The sequence below is a fragment of the Nycticebus coucang genome, chromosome 14, assembly GCF_027406575.1.
Source record: "Nycticebus coucang isolate mNycCou1 chromosome 14, mNycCou1.pri, whole genome shotgun sequence".
Taxonomy (NCBI): Eukaryota; Metazoa; Chordata; class Mammalia; order Primates; family Lorisidae; genus Nycticebus; species Nycticebus coucang.
In genome coordinates, this window is record NC_069793.1 from 64020481 (window position 1) to 64042085 (window position 21605).

The 21605-nt window shown below is 39.4% G+C and overlaps 1 protein-coding gene and 1 pseudogene across 1 annotated transcript; both read right to left on the reverse strand.

Moving 5' to 3' along the window:
• Positions 1–412: 412 nt before the first annotated feature.
• On the reverse strand, positions 413–1689 carry LOC128565366 (G2/mitotic-specific cyclin-B1-like; annotated as a pseudogene).
• A 13567-nt stretch (positions 1690–15256) lies between these two features.
• LOC128565369 (olfactory receptor 51G2-like) lies at positions 15257–16210 on the reverse strand. The gene has a single exon (XM_053561773.1). The coding sequence runs from the start codon at positions 16208–16210 to the stop codon at positions 15257–15259; it is 954 nt and encodes a 317-aa protein (XP_053417748.1).
• Between the last annotated feature and the right edge of the window lie 5395 nt (positions 16211–21605).

Sequence of the window (21605 nt, forward strand, 5' to 3'; positions counted from 1 at the left end):
ACACCAAAACCGTTCACAGGTAAGGCTGTTCCACTTTGCAGTCTCACTGGTGCTTGTACTTACGGCTGCTGGCGATTTTAGGTCAATCGAACACACGCAACCACTTGCCAGTTTTCCACTGTTTTTGTCCTCCTCTTGGTGTCCAGAAGTCCCTTGCCGACTCCCTGTATCCTCAAAGGGATGATTATAGGCAGATCCCTCCAGCCAGAGATGCCTGGAGTCTTTTCTCCCCAGACTCACCATGCCCTGTTGTAGGGAAGCTGTTCCTCAGCCGCCATCTTGGATTCCACTCTCCACATTCAATTTTTTTTTTTAAAGGCCACAAACTTTATTAAAAGTAAATGAAACATTAATATGTACAGATGGCACATGCTGCCCATTTTATTTGCAGATATAGTATCAAGTTTACAAATTACACCTTTGCCACAGCGTTGGCTAAATCTTGAACTAATGCAGAATTTAGCTGTGCTACAGTACTGATCTTAGCATGCTTAGACGTGGCATACTTGTTCTTGATAGCCATGTGCTTTGTAAGCCCTTAATTTACCATGACAATATTCTTAGTCAGGTGCTGCATAACAGGAAGAAGGGATTCTTCAGTGTATGATAAGTAATGCTGTAGAGTTGGTGTCCATTCACCATTATCCAAAATCTTCAATGCTAAGCAAAAAGCTCCTGCTGCAATTTGAGAGGAGCAAAGTGCACCATCTCATAGTCCAACATAGTCAGTTCCATCAGGTATTTGGCCAAAGAATGTTGCTCAACATCAACCTCTCCAATCTTAGATGCTCTCCAGAGGAAGTGCAGGGGTAGAGGCCGACCCAGACTGAAGTTTAAACCTCTTAAAATCTTCATTTCCATCTGTCTGATTTGCTGCTTAGTGTAAGTGTTGTCAGTCACAAAAGCAAAGTCACCAATTTCTGGAGGGTACATTTCTTCATATTTGCTTGCAATAAACATGGCAGTGACATCAACCAGCTGTAGCATCTTCTTGAGTACACAATTATTCTGCATGAACCGATCAATAATGGAAACAGTCATGTACATAGTCTCCTGCAGCAACCTGAATTTCATTTGAACTTGTACTAGCCAGTCAATCAGGATGGCTCTCATGTCTCCAGTGATTTCCTGACCCACTAGATATTTTGGTCTGACTGCTTGCTCTTCCTCAAGTTGTCTCAGATAAGCATAAATATCTTTCACATATTCACCACATAGGTTTGGATCAGCTCCATCTTCTGCATCCACATCATTCACTGCAAGAATTATATCAGAGAAATCCTGACACAGATATTTCTTCTGCAGGGGCACATCCAGATGTTTCCATTGGGCTTGCAGAGGGAGTATCAACCAGAATCGGCCCAGGTGAAAGTTTTTCCTCTTTAACAGGCTCAGGTTCTGGCTCTTGCTCTGGCTCAGGCACAGGCTCAGGAACGTTTTCCAGAGGTTTTGATAGTTTTTAGCAATAACTTTTCCAGTAGCTAAAGTTTTTGCTTCCTTTTTCAGAGGCATTTTGGCAGGCAGCTGTTCAGTGATTTTGTTACCAGTGTCTCCAAGTGCTGTCCTTGGCCTCAGCCCTGGCTTGGAGGCTGCAACAGGGGCCATAGGCGCACGCTTTGCACCCGCCATACTGATCTTCACCTTATTTTCAGCATTAATTTTCATGTTCCTGGTGACTCGGAGCACCATGGCTTCCTCTTCACCAAACAACAGCTAAGCAGAAAAAAGCAGAACACTGCAGCCCCAGACCAGCGGAGGCCTTGAAGCCACAGCAGACGAACAGCCATTCCTCCGCAGCACTCCACATTCAATTTTTAATGAAGATAGATCTATTCAGATTTTCTGTTTTCACTTTTTTCTATTTCCTTTAAATAATTGTCAAAATAATAACGAATATAGGCATAAAATGGTTCATAATATCCCCTTTATTATCCTTTCAATTCTGTAGGACTTTTACCTCTTTTATTTCTTATATTTGTTATTTGTATCTGCTTTATGACATTCTGCTGTGCTTTTGCAGGAGGAAAGTGTATTTGTTTGATTAATTTTTAAAACCAAAATGTAGCTTTTAAACTTTTTTCTCCACTTTTATTTTTTTCTTTCATTGGTTTCTTTTGTGTGTGTTTTCCTAAATTTTTTTTGCTTTATTTTTGAACTTTATTTTAATCCAGAAGTACTTCCAACCCTTTTAGAAATAGATAGGATGAATATCTTAAACAATTAATGTTATACAAATCAAAAATGTTATAATGGCTAGTAATTAAACTGCAGACATCACAAGAATGGAGAAGCAAGAATCTTTCATTGATTTCTGCTGTTATTTCTGTTATCTTTTTAAATTTTTCTTTCATTTTTTTGTTTAATTTGCTCTTCTATTCCTAGATTTTGGAGGTTGAGACTTAGACTATTGGTTTAGAAGCAAGAAACAGTGATAACATGGATCTTAAACAAGAAACACATTGCAATGTTTACTTCAAGTTAGGTCATTTCATGATTCCTGGTAAAGAAAACTTGTTCTCTTATGCCATTGGAAAGACAGCAGGAAATTAAAAAACCATCAAGATTTAGAAAATGAGAGCTGGGTGTGGTGGTTCACACCTATAATCCCAGCAACTCGGGAGACTGAGGCAGGAGAATTGCTTAAGCCCAAGAGTTTGAAGCCACAGTGAGCTATGGTCATGCCACTACACTCCATTCTGGGTGACAAAGACTCTGTTCCCACCTAATGGGCACAATGTAAGGGTATATGGCACACCTCCTGGGAACAGGACACAACTCCAACAGGGACTTTACCTAACAAATGCAAACATTGTAACATAATTGTTTGTACCCTTCTGTTGATCTGAAATAAATAACCCTGTCACTAAATAATATATCGATAGATAGATGTTTATAGAAAAAATCAGAAATCAGAAAATCAGAGGCAGAGCATGGACAGGACAGACGTATAGCCCACCTCTCCCAAGCCATCAGGTGAGAGAAAAGGTGGTCTGGACCTTCCCTGTGTGTGGATTATTGGAGTGGACAGACAGCTGGAGACGCCCAGCGAACTGGCGGTTTGCTATATATGAGGGGTAATTTAAAATCACAGACTCTGTTGTAGAGATTCTTCCCTGCTCGGCCATGCTGTCCAGCAGGCCCCTTCCCTACGGAGGTCAGCAGCTTGTAAATGCTGACAAAATCCAATTGACAAATAATTAATCCTGAACTGAGGGAGGCATCCGAAAGGAGAGCCACTCAAAACCACGGGGAGCTGGGCAAACTGTTGGACAATTGAAGGGAAGGGATCCTGCCCGGGAAACAGACATTTTGAACTACCCAAAAGGGCGGGCACCTTTCCCCCAGGTGTTGGAGGGGGCTGGCGGTTCAGGCTGCGCGAAGTGGTGGGCGCCCAACCAAAAGGGAAACTCTGAACCACTAATGAATATAGATGCAAAAATATTCAACAAGATTCTAACAAACAGAATCCAGCAACATATCAAACAAATCATACATCATGACCAAATCGGTTTTATCCCAGGGTCTCAAGGCTGGTTCAATATACGTAAATCTATAAATGTAATTCAGCACATAAACAAATTAAAAAACAAAGACCATATGATTCTCTCAATCGATGCAGAAAAGGCTTTTGATAACATCCAAAATCCCTTCATGATCAGAACACTTAAGAAAATCGGTATAGAAGGGAGACTTCTTAAGCTGATAGAGACCATCTACAGCAAACCCACAGCCAATATCATATTGAATGGAGTTAAATTGGAATCATTTCCACTCAGATCAGGAACCAGACAAGGCTGCCCATTGTCTCCATTGCTCTTTAACATTGTAATGGAAGTTTTAGCCACCGCAATTAGGGAAGAAAAGGCGATCAAGGGTATCCACATAGGGTCAGAAGAGATCAAACTTTCGCTATTCGCAGATGATATGATTGTATATCTGGAAAATACTAGGGACTCTACTACAAAACTCTTAGAAGTGATCAAGGAATACAGCAGTGTCTCAGGTTACAAAATCAACATTTATAAATCGGTAGCCTTTATATATACCAACAATAGTCAAGTTGAAAAAGCAATTAAGGACTCTATCCCATTCACAGTAGTGCCAAAGAAGATGAAATATTTGGGAGTTTATCTAACAAAGGACGTGAAAGATCTATATAAAGAGAACTATGAAACTCTAAGAAAAGAGATAGCTGAGAATGTTAACAAATGGAAAAATATACCATGCTCATGGTTGGGAAGAATCAACATTGTTAAAATGTCCATACTGCCCAAAGCAATATATAATTTCAACGCAATCCCCATTAAAGCTCCACTGTCATACTTTAAAGACCTTGAAAAAACAATACTTCATTTTATATGGAATCAGAAAAAACCTTGAATAGCCAAGACATTACTCAAAAATAAAAACAAAGCAGGAGGAATCATGCTACCAGACCTAAGACTATACTACAAATTGATAGTGATCAAAACAGCATGGTACTGGCACAAAAACAGAGAAGTAGATGTCTGGAACAGAATAGAGAACCAAGAGATGAATCCAGCTAATTACCATTATTTAATCTTTGACAAGCCAATTAAAAACATTCAGTGTGGAAAGATTCCCTATTTAACAAATGGTGCTGGGTGAACTGGCTGGCAACCTGTAGAAGACTGAAACTGGACCCACACCTCTCACCATTAACTAAGATAGACTCTTACTGGATTAAAGATTTAAACCTAAGACATGAAACTATAAAAATACTAGAAGAGAGTACAGGGAAACCCCTTGAAGAAATTGGGTTGGGCGAGTTTTTTATGAGAAGGACCCCCCGGGCAATTGAAGCTGCTTGAAAAATACACTATTGGGACTTGATCAAACTAAAAAACTTCTGCACAGCCAAGAACACAGTAAGTAAAGCAAGCAAACAGCCCTCAGAATGGGAGAAGATATTTGCAGGTTATGTCTCCAACAAAGGTTTAATAACCAGAATCCACAGAGAACTCAAACCCATTAGCAAGAAAAGAACAAGGGATCCCATCACAGGCTGGGCAAGGGACTTGAAGAGAAACTTCTCTGAAGAAGACAGGCGCACGGCCTTCAGACATATGAAAAAATGCTCATCATCTTTAATCATCGGAGAAATGCAAATCAAAACTACTTTGAGATATCATCTAACTCCAGTGAGACTAGCCTACATCACAAAATCCCAAGACCAGAGATGTTGGCGTGGATGTGGAGAAAAGGGAACACTTTGGCACTGCTGGTGGGAATGCAAATTAATACATTCCTTTTGGAAAGAGATATGGAGAACACTTAGAGATCTAAAAATAGATCTGCCATTCAATCCTGTAATCCCTCTACTGGGCATATACCCAGAAGACCAAAAATCACACCATAACAAAGATATTTGTATCAGAATATTTATTGCAGCCCTATTCATAATTGCTAAGTCATGGAAAAAGCCCAAGTGCCCATCGATCCACAAATGGATTAATAAATTGTGGTATATGTACACCATGGAATATTATGCAGCCTTAAAGAAAGATGGAGACTTTACCTCTTTCATGTTTACATGGATGGAGCTGGAACATATTCTTCTTAGTAAAGTGTCTCAAGAATAGAAGAAAAAGTACCCAATGTACTCACCCTTATTATGAAACTAATGTAGGACCTTCACGTGAAAGCTATAACCCAGTTACAACCTAAGAATAGGGAGAAGGGGGAAAGGGAGGGGAGGGAGGTGGGAGGTGGGTGGAGGGAGGGGGGATTAATGGGATTACACCTGCGGTGCATCTTACAAGGGTATATGTGAATCTTAGTAAATGTGGAATGTAAAGGTCTTAGCAAAATAACTAAGAAAATGCTACGAAAGCTATGTTAACTAGCGTGATGAAAATGTGTCAAACGGTCTATGAACCAAGTGTATGGTGCCCCATGATCATACTAATGTACACAGCTATGATTTAATAAAAATAAATAAAAAAAAGAAAGAAATCAGAAAATCATCATGGGCAACAATGTACTTAAAAAAATCAGATCTCACCTAATGTGCACAATGCAAAGGCACACTTCAAAATAACTAATAGTAAATTATAAATGTCTTACCACAAAAAATAAGTAAGTGAGGTTATGGTTATGTTAATCAGTTTGATTTAAGCATTCCACTTTGTAAATCAAATCATTATATTGTACCCCATAAATGTATACAGTTATGATTTAATAAAAAATTAAATAAAAAATCAGAAAATCAGTTTTATCTATAGCAACATGAAAGATGGAAAAAGACTAAAAATGGACATAATATAAATTTGGAGGAAAATTTATTTTCATTCTGAAATTCAGCATCCACAAAACTACCAATCAAATGCAGGAATAAAATGCATTTTCAGACATTCAAGCTCTTGATATTCTGTATGAGTTCTTTATCAGGAAACTATGGAAAGAGGAGTTCCACTGAATCAAGTAAGTGCACCAAGGAGTCTAAGTAACAGGATATCTAAGAATTGAGAGAGAGAAAGGGACCCCCAGGATTCCTTTAGATCCCAGAACCAGAGCTGTGCCTAGAGAGTAACTAGAACAACTTAGAGCAGGTCAAAAAGCTCTGGGATGAAAACCTGGTAGAAATATAATGTGTTTGAATATATTCAAGGGAAGATTTAACATTTGGGTAACAGATAAACTCACCTCTAAAGTGTTTATGTAGTCAACAGTGACGTAAATAATGAATATAGATCTAACTAAAATTATGATATAATTATATTCTGATGAAGGCAGATAAGTGACCCTTGAGAGTGAGAAGGGATAGCTGTGAGAAAGAATTTCTCTTCTTCCATGTTGAAAGTCAATAGATAATGCCTAAAAAATGAAAAAGTAAGAATTTTAAAATTAAGCTTTGTGTAAAAACTATGTTGTTATCAGTATTTAGTGTTTTAATTATGTTACTTTTAAATGTTTGGTAGTTTTTTGTTTTTTTTTAAAGATCATATTCTGGGCCTGATTTTCAGCTCACTGTCCTCTGGTAGGAAATTAGTATCCTTCAAAAGTACTATGAGGCTTGGTGCCCATAGCTCAGTGGTTAGGGCACCGGTCACATACACTGAGGCAGGTGGGTTCAAACCCAACTGAGCTCTACTAAACAACAATGACAACTGCAACAAAAAAAATAGCCAGGCATTATGGCGGGTGCCTGTAGTCCCAACTACTTGAGAGACTGAGGCAAGAGAATTGCTTAAGCCCAAAAGGGATGCTATGAACTGTGATGCCATAGCACTCTACTGAGGGCGGCATAATGAGACACTGTCTCAAAAAAAAAAAAAAAACTGCTATGGAGGACCTGCAACTTTTGTATCATGTTTTAACTTAGATAAGGGAGTTCAGTGGCATGGGCTTATTTCTCTTTGTCATGCTGCCAATGCCATCAAAATCAGGCAACCCACACCATGATCCATAAAATTACCAAGTTTGTAGGCCAATCGGGCATTCTCTTCTTCCACCATTACTTCATCCCAATAACAATGAGAAATCAGGCCGGTCATCACAGCAGGTGAAGTCCCAGCTACTTGGGAAGCTAATGCAGGAGGATCCCTTGAACCCAAAAGTTTGAGGTCTCTGTGAGCTATGACACCACAGCACTCTACCAAGGGCAACAAAGTAAGATTCTGTTTGAGTTGTGTTTTTTGTTTGTTTGTTTGTTTGTTTGTTTGTTTGTTTGTTTGTTTTGAGGCAACGAGAAATCTTTGGTAATTTTTTTTTCCTTTTTTTTTTAATTTTTAGGGATTCATTGAGGGTACAATAAGCCACTGATTACATTGATTGCATTTGTTAGGTAAAGTCCCTCTTACAATCGTGTCCTGCCCCCAAAAGGTGTGGCACACACCAAGGCCCCACCCCCTCCTTCCCCCTCTCTGCTCTTCCTTTCTTCCCCCAACCACTGCTTCTTTCTCTCTCTGCTCTCCCCTTCCCCCACCCCCACCGTGACCTTAATTGTCATTAATTGTCCTCATATCAAAATTGAGTACATAGGATTCATGCTTCTCCATTCTTGTGATGCTTTACTAAGAATAATGTCTTCCTCTTCCATCCAGGTTAATACAAAGGATGTAAAGTCTCCATTTTTTTAATGGCTGAATAGTATTCCATGGTATACATAAACCACAGCTTGTTAATCCATTCCTGGGTTGGTGGGCATTTAGGCTGGTTCCACATTTTGGCAATTGTAAATTGAGCTGCAATAAACAGTCTAGTACAAGTGTCCTTATGGTAAAAGGATTTTTTTCCTTCTGGGTAGATGCCCAGTAATGGGATTGCAGGATCAAATGGGAGGTCTAGCTTGAGTGCTTTGAGGTTTCTCCATACTTCCTTCCAGAAAGGTCATACTAGTTTGTAGTCCCACCAGCAGTGTAAAAGTGTTCGCTTCTCTCCACATCCACGCCAGCATCTACAGTTTTGAGATTTTGTGATGTGGTCCATTCTCGCTGGGGTTAGATGGTATCTCAGGGTGGTTTTGATTTGCATTTCTCTAATAGATAGGGACGATGAACATTTTTTCATACATTTGTTAGCCATTCATCTGTCATCTTTAGAGAAGGTTCTATTCATGTCTCCTGCCCATTGATATATGGGATTGTTGGGTTTTTTCATGTGGATTAATTTGAGTTCTCTATAGATCCTGGTTATCAAGCTTTTGTCTGATTGAAAATATGCAAATATCCTTTCCCATTGTGTAGGTTGTCTCTTTGTTTTGGTTATTGTCTCCTTAGCTGTACAGAAGCTTTTCAGTTTAATGAAGTCCCATTTGTTTATTTTTGTTGTTGTTGCAATTGCCATGGCAGTCTTCTTCATGAAGTCTTTCCCCAGGCCAATATCTTCCAGTGTTTTTCCTATGCTTTCTTTGAGGATTTTTATTGTTTCATGCCTTAAATTTAAGTCCTTTATCCATCTTGAATCAATTTTTGTAAGTGGGGAAAGGTGTGGGTATGCAGTCTTTTACATGTGGATATGCAGTTCTCCCAACACCATTTATTGAATAGGGAGTCTTTCCCCCAAGGTATGTTCTTGTTTGGTTTATCGAAGTTTAGGTGGTTGTAAGATGTTACTTTCACTTTCTGGTTTTCTATTCAATTCCAAGTGTCTGTGTCTCTATTTTTTTGCCAGTACCAAGCTGTCTTGACCACTATGGCTTTGTAGTACAGCCTAAAATCTGGTATGCGGATGCCCCCAGTTTTATTTTTATTACTAAGAACTGCCTTAGCTATACGGGGTTTTTTCCGGTTCCACACAAAACGCAGAATCATTTTTTCCAAATCTTGAAAGTACAATGTTGGTATTTTAATAGGAATGACATTAAATAGGTAGATTACTTTGGGAAGTATAGACATTTTAACAATATTGATTCTTCCCAGCCGTGAGCATGGTGTGTTCTTCCATTTGTTAATATCCTCTGCTATTTCCTTCCTGAGGATTTCATAATTTTCTTTATAGAGGTCCTTCACCTCCTTCGTTTAGTAATTTTATATCACTGTCTCACAGGTGTTACCACTACTCTACTTACTATGAGCAATGTGGTCCCTGCTGCTTCAGTAAACAATCAAATGACAAAATCCTACCCTGGGAGTTTGACTCAAGGGCAATTTCTTATATCAATTCCCTTAGTTTAGGCTGTCTAGAAAACAGAACTTGAGGCAAAACTGCATAAGCAAACTCTACATTGGTGAGCACAATATCTTTCTAGGAGTTAAGGAAAAAGGGAGTGAGGCAGGGAAAGAGTGCATTACTGAGCTGGCACAAACTTGGCCACAAGCTGATTGCTCAGTGTCCCAGAGGTCTTCCAAAGGGCTTTCTGGAGCTGCTTCTTCTCAATACAGACCATGTGGGAGGGTGGAAATAATGAATTATCAGATAAATTATCTTTGTCTCTCATTGGTTAAAGTCCATACCTTTGGCAAACTAATTCCCTTGTACTTCCATCTTACAAATGTGACAGTCCAAACTAGTGGTATGATATTTAATTCCTAAGAATCCATATAGAAGCTGAAGAGCTAGAAATGACAGGGATGTTATTAACTGAATTTTTAAGTCCCTCCAAAATCCATATGTTGAAGCCCTAAGCCCCAGTGTGATAGTATTTGGAGATAAGGCCTTTACCAATGTATAGGGTTAGGTGAGGTCATGATAGTAGGTCCCTCGTTGTGGGAATTGTGTCCTTATAAGAAGAGACACCAGAAAGCTTTCTGGCTCTCTCTGTACTACATGAGGACATGACAAGAGGGTGGCCTTCTACAGCTAAGAAGAGAGGCCTTACTAGAACCCGACCATTCTGGCACCCTGATCTTGAACTTCCAGTGTTCAGAACTGTGAGAAAAAATTTTCTGCTGTTTAAGTCAATAAATCTATAATATTTTGTTACCGCTGCCTGAGATGACTGATACAGCTATGCAACAAAACCAGCAAAGTCACAAGGTACAGTGATGTCAGGATGTTTCAGGAACCATACCAGACACTAGGAACAGTCTCTGGAGCAGGCCATGCAAGCTGAGCAAATACAGAAGCAGCAACAGGAGCATCTTGGCTCTGCAACCTCAATAGCAGCACAGGCAATATGTTGCCCAGTAGGCATCAGACCAAGTGTATGGGCCCAGATTAACAAAAAGTAATTTGGTACAGTGAGGAAACAGCTAAGGATCCTGAGAATGGAAACCCCAGTGAGGTAATGGGGGGAAACAGTAGAGTATCACATCTTGGAGGAAAAGTGAAGAAAGTGTTCCCAGGTTAAGGAAGTGACCAACTGTGTCAAATGCCACAATTAGAATAAAGGATGGAGGATGAACAAATGGAATTGTCAATGTAGAGTTCATTGGAACATTGACAAAAGCCATGTCAATGGAGTTACGGGGTCAAAAGCCTGATTGGTATGAATATGAAAGAGAAAATCAAGTAAAGAATTGGTGGCAATGATTACAAAACTTATTTTCCTCCAGCTTTATTGAGTAAAATTCTTCTGAGTTTTGTTATAGATGAGCAGAAAAAAGTGAGATATTAGCAGGTAGAGAATCAAAACTGAAATATTAATGGGGGCTCTACTTCTGAGTGGCTGTATGCACCAACACTTTCCCTTAAGGGCTGAAAATGATGTTAGTGGTAATTGTACAGATCATCTTGCCTGAAGACAAAGGGATGGACCAGTTGCCTTCTATTGCATTTCACCTTTTGAGATCTTTTAGTATCCTCATTCCTACAGGGCTGGTTGTATAATCCAGCTAGTAACATATAGAAATCTAATATTTATTTCTTTATTTCTTTTTTTTTTTTTTTGAGACAGAGTCTTACTCTGTCACCCTGGGTAAAGGGCCATGATGTCTTAGCTCACAGCAACCTCAAACTCTTGGGCTTAAGAGCTCCTCTTGCCTCAGTCTCCCGAGTAGCTGGGACTACAGGCACCTGACACCACGCCCAGCTAATTTTTCTTTTTTTAGAAGAAATGAAGTCTCACTCTTGCTCAGACTGATCTGGAACTCCTGAGCTCAAATGATTCTCCTGCCTTGGCCTGTCAGAGTGCTAGGATTACAGGCATGAGTCACCACACCCAGCCTAGAATCTACTGTTTCTGAACCCTAACCACAATAAGCCAAATCATTTGGAGGTACAATTTTTGCGGGTATGTGAGTTTATCACATTAAAGATAGGCAAAGATGACTAAAGCAGTGTTGTTTATGTATCTAAAGGCAAAGGCTAAAATGGACATTATAGAACTACCTACTGAGCTCAGGGAGGCAAATGCTCAACCATGTGGATAGGGCTCACATCTTCTCAAATGTATAAAGTGGATTGTACCATTTAAAATAAGGAATCAATACAAAGAACTAGCCTGATGAAGAAATGAGAAAAAAATGGGGACATGAAAGATGGAAGCTATTATTGCTATAACAATTCCTTCCATTGTCTTACGTAATAAAACTGATCATCAAATGTTATAAAGTATTGACATCAGAATAAATACATGAAAATTAATCTTTTCATCTTTACAAATCATACCTGATGGAGTTGGAAATTTCAGAAATATAGAAACTTAGTCTAACCTGGACTAGATGCATTCTTATAAGACAAGATCTTGGAATCTAAAACTAAATGTAGACTTTTCCCTCATCTGGGCACTAGTGCAGACTCATAATATGAATCTAAGCATTGTCAAAGTATTGATTTCAAACAATTATAAGAAAATCTAAACTTTCAGTGTTCTTTTCAGAATAAGAACATTATTTATTCATGTATCCAACAGCCTATACTACATAGTCTTGATACATAGATAGCATCTAGAATAAAGTTGAAAACCAAGATTTCATTCAATAAAAGTCCTACTCTATGAGGAATAGAGTATATTGTAACAAATGCTTTATAAATGCCTACATGAAGAAATAGAGAAATATGGAGGAAGAAATATAAATATTTCCTTGCATTGAATGTGCTATATAAACTTGAAAAATAAATAGAGGCCTATTGCTAAGAAAAGCCTTTTAGGAAGAATGTGTATAGCAATGGGTGAAAGCCCACCTACCTTTAGGACATAATCATTTCATCTTTGTCCTCCATAAAGAGTCAATAGCAGCACCAGCCTCCTCTTGTGTGAGAAGATTAAATGTTGTTTTTATAAAGTACTTAGAAAATATAGATTGGTATTTAAATTAAGTTTAATCATATTGCGAAATTATGTGTTTGGGCTTGGGATGTTGGGTAATTAGATGACTCTCAAACCTGTACTTAAAGCTAGGAGAGGTCTCTTGAGGTTCCTAGAGCTGATGCCTGATGACTGAACTGATGAGAAATGATTCAGTAAGACCTGGTCAGGTATGAGGAGGTTGTGAAAGCAGAGAACCAGGCAAGGTGACTGCCTCAGATGTTTGGGGTCCAGGGGACATCTCATATTAGTAACAATTATACTACTACACATTATCACATTTTATTACATTTCTTAGTGGTCTAGATATTTTGTCCCTTTTGATCTTCACAACAATTTTATGGAGCAAGGGCTGTTATCTCCATTTTGGTGATGGAGAAATTGCTCAAGGTTAGAGAACTAGTTGGAAGCAGAACTGGAATTTGAAGACTAAGCTACATTTCAGATGCCTGAAAATTACGGGTGTCTGCTTCTTAGTGAAGTTTTAAAAACAAAAGCAAAACAGAATCTTGCAGTGTTTTTTAACAGCCAGTGATGAGCAAGACAAATCCCCAACAAAGTTGCCACAGAGTAAACCCAGGAATACAATCAACATTTTCCACTCTCTGGGTTATTTCTTCCTTTCATGTTTCTTTCCACCTTAAATATGCAGTTGACCTATTTCTCTCCTATCTCCCTGAAAGTGTTCTCTTATACTGGTCTATGGGAAGAGGTGGAAGGATTTCAGAAGGGCATTTCTTTTTTTTTTTAATTAAATCATAAACACATAGATCATGTACACATTAATGCATTTATGGAGTACAATGTGCTGATTTCATATAGAATTAGGAACGCTTACATTGGTCAATATAGACCTCATCTCATTTACTTAATTATTGTGTTAAGACATTTATACTCTATACTTAATAGATCTGACATGTACCCTTGCATTATGCACCATAGGTGTGGTCCCACCATTCACCCTCCCTCGATCTGACTTCCCCCCTTCCCTCCCATCCTCTCCTCCTCCTTCCTTCATCCTGGGCCATAGTTGTGATCTATTCTTCATGTGAAAGTGTGAGTGATTGTAAACTGGTTTCATAATAGTACTGAGTACATTGGATATTTTTTCTTCCATTCTTGAGATACTAAGTAGGATATGTTCCAGCTCCATCCATGTAAACATAAAAGTGGTAAAGTCTCCATCTTTTTTTTTTTTTTATTAAATCATAGTTGTGTACATTAATATGATCATGGGGCACCATACACTTGGTTCATAAAAGTCTCCATCTTTTTAAGGCTGCATAATATTCCATGGTATACATATACCACAATTTATTAATCCATTCATGGGTCAACGGGCACTTGGGCTTCTTCCATTTCTTAAATGCCATTTTTCCTTATATTTTTCTAATCCACAAAGCATTACAACACAAATAATTTTGCATTTATTATAACTTCCCATCATTCTGAATGAATTTACAGAAATTGCTCATGGGATAAATCACTATAGACTTCCTTTTTCTTTTTTTTAAAGGTCAAAGAAGCCCCTTCCATTATAGAGAGCTACTAGGAAATCATTTGCTCCATGGCCAATCCATGAACAATATAGATTAACCTCCTTGGGAAGGCTTGGCTTTGAAGAACTTGTGACCCTCAGTGAGATGGATGTGGTATATTCCCAATCAGAACCTTCTTGTTATTCAGGTGACCCCCCACAGAGGGTCTGAATAACATGGTTGCTTGTTGGATGCAAGACTTGCACCCTGGTTTCTATAAGCCACCTTCTTCTCCCCCTCCTCTTGTCTGGGATCATCCTCACTCAATTCCTTGATTTCTAGTAACCAGGCCCAGTCTAAGGGTGGATATAAATTTATTACCTGATCTAAAAATGTACAAGGTGTGTCAGTCGCTCCTTCCCAAGTCACCAAGGGTCCCACTCAGCTTGACAGTATCACAAACTCAGAACATTGTTCAATTATCCAAGGATATACCTTGGTATCTGGAATTAAAGTACAGAAGTGAGCAGCTTCCCTAGGCTTGGCAATGCCAGACTTCTCTCAAGCTCAAAACAGAGAAACACCTGAAGAGACCAAAAGGAAACTACCACTCCCTAGGTAGTTTGCCAAATAACTGCAAATATTGGCATGCAAAGTGTTGTCATGTGTTTCACCACCACCACCTTCCTTTTCTTCTTGTTGGTATACAAGATGGTCAATATTAAATTTGGGATAAGGTGGCCAGTATTAAGGTTAGTATAGTTTACTACAACTCAGCCTTAGGCTTATAAATCAGATGGGAGAGAAAAATTCAGTGGAAAAAAGGAAAGAGATACCTATACAAATAGATATGCACACAAATACTCTCAGTGTGGTTAAGTTCCCTCATTAAGGAGATATCCCAGTATACATAAGTTTGAGATAGTTCGACTCAATAAAATAGAGCAATGAGATGATTATCAAGGTGATATTTTGATAGGCTTTACAAAGCTCTCCATCTCTAAAAACTATAGTAAGAGATGAATTGTTCAGAAACCTCAAATTAACTCTCTACCACTCCTCTTCCCCAACCCCAGGGCCCACGGTGATCCACTAGGGTCATGTGCCACTAAGGCCTTCTGCTATTCTAGGAAACATCAACCCTCTTTTCCTGGAAGCGCTTCAGGATCCCCTGACGGATCTGCCTAGACTTCAAACAGTACACAATGGGGTTCATGAAGGGTGGGACCAGGAAATGCAGGTTGGCCATGAGCACTGCCAGAGCAGGGTAGCTGTGCTTCTCTACTCGGTGCAACACAGACAGCCCCAGTTTGGGCAAATAAAAGATGAGAACAATGCAGACGTGGGAGACACATGTGTTGAGTGCCTTGAGCCGTTCCCCAGGTGACACAATACCCAGCACAGTCCGCAGGATCAGGGCATAGGAGAGCATGATGAGGGAGGAGTCAAGGCACAGTGAGAGGAGGATGGAGACCAGGCCAACCAAGCTGTTGATCTGTGTGTCTGAGCAGGCCAACCCCACAAGGTCACAGTGCAGGCAGTAGCAGTGAGAGAGCACACTGATCTGGGGAAAGAGCAGACGCCACAGGAGGATGGGTCCTGGGAGGTTGAGCAGGATAGCCCTTACTAGAATGGCAGTTCCCACTTTGGTCATTGCTGAGTGGGTAAGGATTGTGGCATAGTGCAGAGGGTCCCAAATGGCAATAAAGCGGTCGAAGGCCATGGCCAGCAGTACACCCGATTCCACATAGGTGAAAGCATGAATGAAGAACATCTGTGCTGCACAGAGATCAAAGGGCACTTCACGAGCTCCAAGCCAGAAGAGCTGCACCATAGTGGGGAAGGTGGAGGCACAGAGACCCAGATCAGAGGCTGCCAACATGGACAGGAAGATGTACATGGGCTCGTGTAAGGCTGGATCTGTGCGGATCAGGAAGAGGATGATACTGTTACCCAGGATGGAAACCACACAGATGAGATTGATGGAGATGGAAACCCAATGATGAGAGGCTTCCAAGCCTGGGAATCCAGTGAGCAGGAAGGTAGAGTGACCAGAGGTGCTGGTGTTGCAGGAGAACATAGTGATTCCAGGAAGCAGCTGTCCACCCTAGGAGTAAGAGACATTTATTCATTTGATCATTTCTTGCAAATTCCCTTCTGAGTGTCAACCGGGAAGAAAGAGCTGCCTCATAGTACTTTCTAAGGCCATAAAACAAACCCCATTCCTCTGAGGAGCTCCATTCCCCTCCATTTTCTGGCTAGTTTGACTTTCTCTGGTACTGAATAAATTCCCGAGTTGATCTCTGCTTATTGTTTACAGCTATTTCTTTAGCCACTCAACAACCATCTTCCCTTTGCCCTAAACAACCTATTTTTATCACTTAAGTTAAACTTAGAAAAGTGTCTTATCAGATTAAATACTAAAGAAAGGAGAATGATTTTCGTAGAAATTTAAAATATTAGGAATAGGAAGTTTGGACTCCATTTCTGTTTATTCTTAGAAGTAAGTCTTACAGTCTAACAGATCTGTTAACAAACGGTATAAAGAGTACATTCAAACAGATGATGTGTTTTCGAAACTGTCCTTCTGGAAGGCTGGTTGCTAATTCGTCAGGTGCTGTCATGAAAGATTTTCCGTGCTTCTTTTCTAGAAATGCCTTTGGGGCCCAAAATAAGTCGTACTCAATGGTGACAAAGCTCTCTCTTGTAAAGATGAACTGGCTTAAAGGAAATATTCTAGAATTCAAGTCTAAGTTTGATAAACAAGATGACAGTTTACCAGATTTCCATTTTATTAATCTCCTTCCAACCTCCACTTCACTAGCTGCTTAAACTTGCCTATTCTGACCGTACCTTCAAAACAGTCCTATGGTTGTGGACTAACTTAGAAGAAACTTTCCTCTTAAATATCTCTTCTTCAGCCACCTTACTATAAAAACTGATAAGATAGGGCTAAGTACTTGACATTGTCCCCAGCTGGGGACAGGGCAGAAGGCAGAGGCTGACTGACAGGCATCACCTGAAGAGTCAGAGCAGCATGAGCTTCCAGAACCCCAGGGAACAGAGTGTAGTGTGAGCTCATCTGATTTCACAACCTCACTTAGCACGTTTAGCTACAGCTTCTCTGCCTTAACTTCTCTCATCAGAACAAGACTCCTCCATTTGTCTACCAAACACCTCACACAGGTTTGCATTATACATTCACTATACTGCCAAACCACAAACTAATTCCTCTGCTCTTTCCCAAAATCTTACCATCCAGTACTCGTTAGTTAGTGCCTCCCTTCCTGTTCTGTTATCCTTGAAATATCTAGGGGGAAAATAAAGCACATTGTGTATCTTTTCACTTTTTAACATATTCTTCAAATCCTCTCTCTTTAAACTCTCCCCACCTTTCAGATCCCAGTAAAACTAACCTAGCTGAATCATCATTTCTCTGAATGTTATAACAGCCTAACTGTCCCACTTTCTTCTGTCTTTCTGTATTCTAATCATAGTTTAATTCTAATCATATTCCAAATTTCCATTAGAATTGTAACACAATATTTATGAAAAGACAAGTATGAACATTTAAATTAGTATGTGTGTAGAGAGAAAAATGGTGATCAAATTTCTATAGGAAGATGGCTTCTACTATATTACAGCTGTGTTTCATGATCACCAGTGGTTCCTTGATGACTGCAGGATCAGGTATAAGCAAGAGCTTCATACTAAATTGAGAGGAGAAAAGACCTTGTCGATCCTATGCCCCTAGTCTTTTCAGTCACCTCTCTCTCAATATAAACTCTTAGGACATTTTTCTACTCACAAAATTTACCATATTTGATCATTTAAAAAATATTTTTGTTGAAATATACACATAGAAAAGCGTACATATCACAAATGTAAATCTTGATGAAGTTTCACAAAGTGAAAACCACACCCAGATCAAAAAACAGAATATTGTCAGCACCCTCAGAAGCCTCTGTGTCTCTTCCAGACACTCCCTCTCAGTAGGTTTGGTCATCCACATCCTGATGTCTAACACCACAGATAAATTTTCCTATTTTTGAACTTCACATAATATCCTGTCTATTGTTGAGAAACATTTGGATAATTTCGATTGTGGAGCTATTATAAATAGTGCTGCCATAAATGTTCTAATACATTTCTTTTGTGAATACATGTATGAATTTCTGTTGGGTGTATACCTAGACATGGAATCATATTATCATAGGCAATGCATTTAGTCAGATTTGGTAGATTGTTTCAAACAGCTTTCAAAAGTGATTGTATCAACTTACACCACACCAACACTGTAGAATTCAATTGTTCCACATCTTCAGCAATGCTTTGTTTTGTTGGTCCTTTTAATTACAGTTATTCTGGACATGTGTGGCAGTATTGCCTGGTGGTTTAAACGCATATTTCTTTGATTTCTAAGAAAGCGAGAACTTTATAAGTTTTCTGGCTATTTGAATATCTCCTTGTATGAAATTCTGTTTAAGTCTTTTGCTGAATTTTCTGTTGGGGTGCCTGCATTTTTCATAATGTTTTGTATTAGTACTTTGGCTCATCTGAATAAGCCACTGTGCATTTTTATGTTTTTAAGTGACTGGATCATTTTCTAACTGTAATTTTTATGAAACTTATGTAACCTTGACAGGCTTCGATTTCCTAAGTCTGTTTTTAATATCTTCATGCATGAGCCAGCTAAATCCTATAGTCAGATGTCTCACACCATACGTAAAACACTGTGTATTCTTCATAATGTTAGTTTACTGCACTTGTGTATTCAGTGAATATTTAAGACTCTTTAAAGGCATGCTCCATTATAGTGAAAATCAAGAAAAATAAGCCCTTTGATAATATCAAATTTTCATGTTTCCTTCTTTTATCCCTGTTCTGTAAGAGAAAACTGGCTGAGGAAAGTTCGTAAAGGGAGTCATTTCACCTATCTGAATCCTCTCAACAGTCTCTCCAGGATGAGTCCCATATTGCTCTGTACATGCCTTCATCAACAGCAAGTCATACCATGTCTATTATACACAGGCCTGAGCAACTGTGAAGGCCAAGGCCACACTGTGCAACTGCAGGGGGCACCATACACATTCTAGTCTGTGTAATGGACCCTCCTGGAATTGTGGCTCTCAGTCTGTGCTGTCGCAGAAAATGGCCCTGACCATGAGCCAAAAACTGAGTTGCTGACTCCCCACACTGGTAAGAAAATGAATATCAGACACCAACTAAGGTGGCAGAGAGTGCTGAGTGTGCAGACACACCCACAGAGGAGGTCACAGGAGTCTACCCAGTTCAAGGACGAAACATCTGTGCTTGAATCAGAAAATGTTTGGTCTTCCTTATCATTGTAAACCTAGTACCTGGCATAGTGCCCAAGCGTACTGTCGTATTCATAGTAGACTCTTTAAAGGCATTCTCCTTTATAGTGAAAACCAAGAAAAATAAGCTCTTGGACGATACCAAATTTCCAAAAATTTGTTGCACCAACCTTTTGTCCACAGCAGGCCAAAGTGAAAATCACATCTCCACAATCCCAGCTGAAGAACCAGAGATCTGTCTTCTCAGGCACATGCCAACTCAGATGCCCCCTTTCTTTGTGGTTCCTAGAGATCCACACATAACTCTCTAGTGAGTTAAAGCCACCCTGGACTGTCCTTTTTTATTTTTTCCTTTTTGCATGTTTCTTGCTTTCTGATACTAATAATAGTAAGAATCAGGAAATAACATGTCTGTCTTTTATATATGCACTTTATACATATTATTATACTTAATTCTCTAGCCCTGTGGTATATTTTTTTCATTTTCTGATGAGAAAATTGTGGTTCAGACAGCTAAGGCTAAGTAACTTTCCCAAGGTCATGCAGCTAGGTGATAGAGTCAGGAATTAAATCCAAGTTGCCCTAAGAAAAATCCCAGTTGCTTACTTCCTTCACATAAGGAAAAATCAATTCTAACTCTTGACACTTCAGATGTCATCAGATCCTTTGCCCATAGGATAAGTTAAAGGTAAGGCTTTTAGTTCCCTCTTTCCAAGCCCATTTCCTTCTAAAGAAGAGGTTAAAGATAGGAATAAGATCACCCACTAAGAGGTGCAGCCTTCAGAACAATCCAACCAGGCATCCCTGCTTCCCATCACTTCCTGTTTTTCCAACCTTTCCTCACAGGCTGTGGCCCATCCTCTGGAGGTAGGGCCAAAGTTATCTTCTACATCCCAACTGTACCCAAGATCCAAGAATTCTGCAGTTCTGATTCAAGGGAGGCTGCATCCTGTGCCTCCTGCTCTAACAATGTGTGGGTGGCAAAGAAGTTCCAAAAAAGTTGTGTCCTTGTCATTTTTTTTAAAAAGGACAATAATTCTGACCTCACAGAGTTCTCATGAACATGGAAACAGCTACAAACCCTTCAGCACATCAGAGGCATTGATTAAAATGTAACAATAACCAGACACAACCTGGGACTTTACAGCCAGTAGCTCTTCAAGTCTCCCTTCTCCCAAAGCCTATAATGCAGCATTATTCCTTTCTACAGATGAAATAAAGTCTCAGAGGTGAACAAACCTGCCAAAGACCACATGAACAGTAAGCAGAAGGGACTAGTTCAAGTGCATGTCACTCAACTTCAAAGCTCATGCATCTGTCTCTTCCTCAGCATTTTCATCCCTAAAAAAAATTTTTTTTTATTGTTGGGGATTCATTGTCATCCCTAAAATACTTTTTAATATTTTTCTCTTGAGATAAGTAATGTGTTGTGCTGCTTCTTTCTGTTGTGATGATTATTATTGAAAAGATAATAATATTTTCAATATGAAGTGTTAAGCTTCTGGCTTTACCAGCTGAGTTCTGGAGATGAAGAAATATCCATCTTTAGTATTAAATAGAATTACAGATTCATGGGATCTCCTCATATACCACACCTGCCTTCTTCCTGACTGCTCACAAGCATCAATCCCGCCAGGTCCCCATGGAAAAGCCCTAAGACCAAAGGGGCCCATGTGCTTTCTGACCATCACTGTGTTAGATACTGTGTGAGTTTAATTATAGACTCACAGCTTAGGAAGAAAAAAATTTTCCTCAAAGTAGCAATTTCCTGAAAAAGCAATGAAGAAACAATATAACTATATGTGGAAAAAAATAAAATAAACATGGCAATAGAGAGATGGAGACAGATGACAAAAGTTGACAAAGAAGGAATAAATGCAGAGCAGACCCTGTTGAGGAGGTGGAATAAAATTAAACTACAATCTCTGCCCTTCTACCATCTTACTCATCCAGGTTCTGGAAGACAATGAATAGTGAAAAGACTGTTTGTTTCTCTAATCAGGGGAGTCTATCCTCTAAAATCAATGTATGAGTCACTGAAAGGAGATGGCTCAGCTACAGAAGGTTGGAGACCATCATTCACCAAGGTTCCATGGCAACAAGGCATCGGTCTCCAGCACTCCAGGGAATATGAAGTGTTAAGCTTCTGGTTTTACC